Here is a 1,410-nt window from a genome sequence, read left to right on the forward strand (position 1 = left end):
TTTATAAGTAAATCAAAGCTGTTGTTCATCTTGACAAACAGTAATAATCTTAAAAAGATAATACTAAGACATGTAAGTTATTTTTTAAAGATAAAATTACTCTTCAAGCACGTGCAAACTATTTACGTCATCATTCCAGCGGTCCAATAACAAGAAAGTTACGTACAGCGACATCTTGCGAAATTTCATACTTTCTTACCTTAAGTCATTTGTAACCGGGATCGTGCATAGAAGGAACAGAGTATTTTATTTCAGTATATATACATAGTGTCAACACTAGAAATTTATGACTAGTTAATTCTTCTACATCTCACTCACCAAATATCACCATTATGAAAGACTGGAAGAACAGTGTATAGTAAAGTTTTGTAAAACCTGAAACGCAGCTGGAGCTGTCGACTCTTAAGTTCCATTACTATATCACCAATGGTAGAATAAGGACTAAAACATATCCAGAGATTTTCTGCAAGAAAGCAAAACCAAAACCAGTATCACACTTCACTAAGTGTACCATGTATAATAGTATTAATGTATAACACTTCACTAAGTTTACCATGTATAATAGCATTAATGTATAACACTTAACTAAGTGTACCATATATAATAGCACTAATATAATACTTCACTAAGTTTACCATCTATAATAGCACTAATATAATACTTTGCTCTTACTGCTGGTGTTGTCAGAACTAGGCCCGAGGAGCCTGGTATTGGGCGAAAGGCCGCGTCAGCACTGGATATTACAGATATAGTGTGTGAAATATTGTTATATATTTATTTTTACCTTCACTCTCAAGTTCTTGAGGTTAAGTTAATAATTTTAGTTAGGCCTAAAAGTACATTATAGCTTTGCCAGCTTAGGCTTTTTACATCACTCCATTAGTACTAGTAGTAGTAGTAACATTATGATTCCTCATATATATTAGGATAATTTCAAATTATATTATTTAACAACTTAAAATGCGTTAAGAATTTAAAAAATAGACCTATACAATACATCGTGTGATAACATAGTCTTAAATATACATTACCTTTTATAAGATATTGTGTAGTCTGTGGAGTTTTTTACAATAGTTCACAAGTAGTTCACTGATCTCGTCTAGAGAGTATTCCTCCGCCATGTCGTGAACCGTCCTGTTTAACGCATCTCTCCGCGATATGTCGGCTCCCACAGAAAGAAGCAAGTTGGAACAGTCGACGTGAGCGCTAGAAATAATATTAATAACGAAATGTTAAATTTCCCGAAACTATAAAAAGTAATTGCTAAAAAAGCACCTTTTATTTGTTAGTAATCGGGATTAAAGTCGTGCCTTTTTTTTTCATTTGACCTTGATAAATTTAGCGGTAACCGATTCACAATTTCACATAAGTCTATATATATAAAAGAGGAAGTTTGTTTATTTGTTTATT

The 1,410-nt window shown here is 32.3% G+C and overlaps 1 protein-coding gene across 1 annotated transcript in view; it reads right to left on the reverse strand.

Moving 5' to 3' along the window:
* Positions 1-306: 306 nt before the first annotated feature.
* LOC106474616 (ankyrin repeat, PH and SEC7 domain containing protein secG-like) overlaps positions 307-1,410 on the reverse strand; it is a 14,127-nt gene continuing 13,023 nt past the window's right edge. The window contains exons 7-8 of the mRNA XM_013935305.2: positions 1,032-1,206; positions 307-463 (exon numbers count right to left, since the gene is read on the reverse strand). Of these exons, the coding sequence (XP_013790759.2) occupies positions 1,035-1,206 (172 nt within the window). The 3' untranslated portion in view covers positions 307-463; positions 1,032-1,034. The remainder of the gene's footprint in view (positions 464-1,031; positions 1,207-1,410) is intronic.

The sequence above is a fragment of the Limulus polyphemus genome, unplaced genomic scaffold, assembly GCF_000517525.1.
Source record: "Limulus polyphemus unplaced genomic scaffold, Limulus_polyphemus-2.1.2 Scaffold7444, whole genome shotgun sequence".
In the NCBI taxonomy this organism is placed as follows: domain Eukaryota; kingdom Metazoa; phylum Arthropoda; class Merostomata; order Xiphosura; family Limulidae; genus Limulus; species Limulus polyphemus.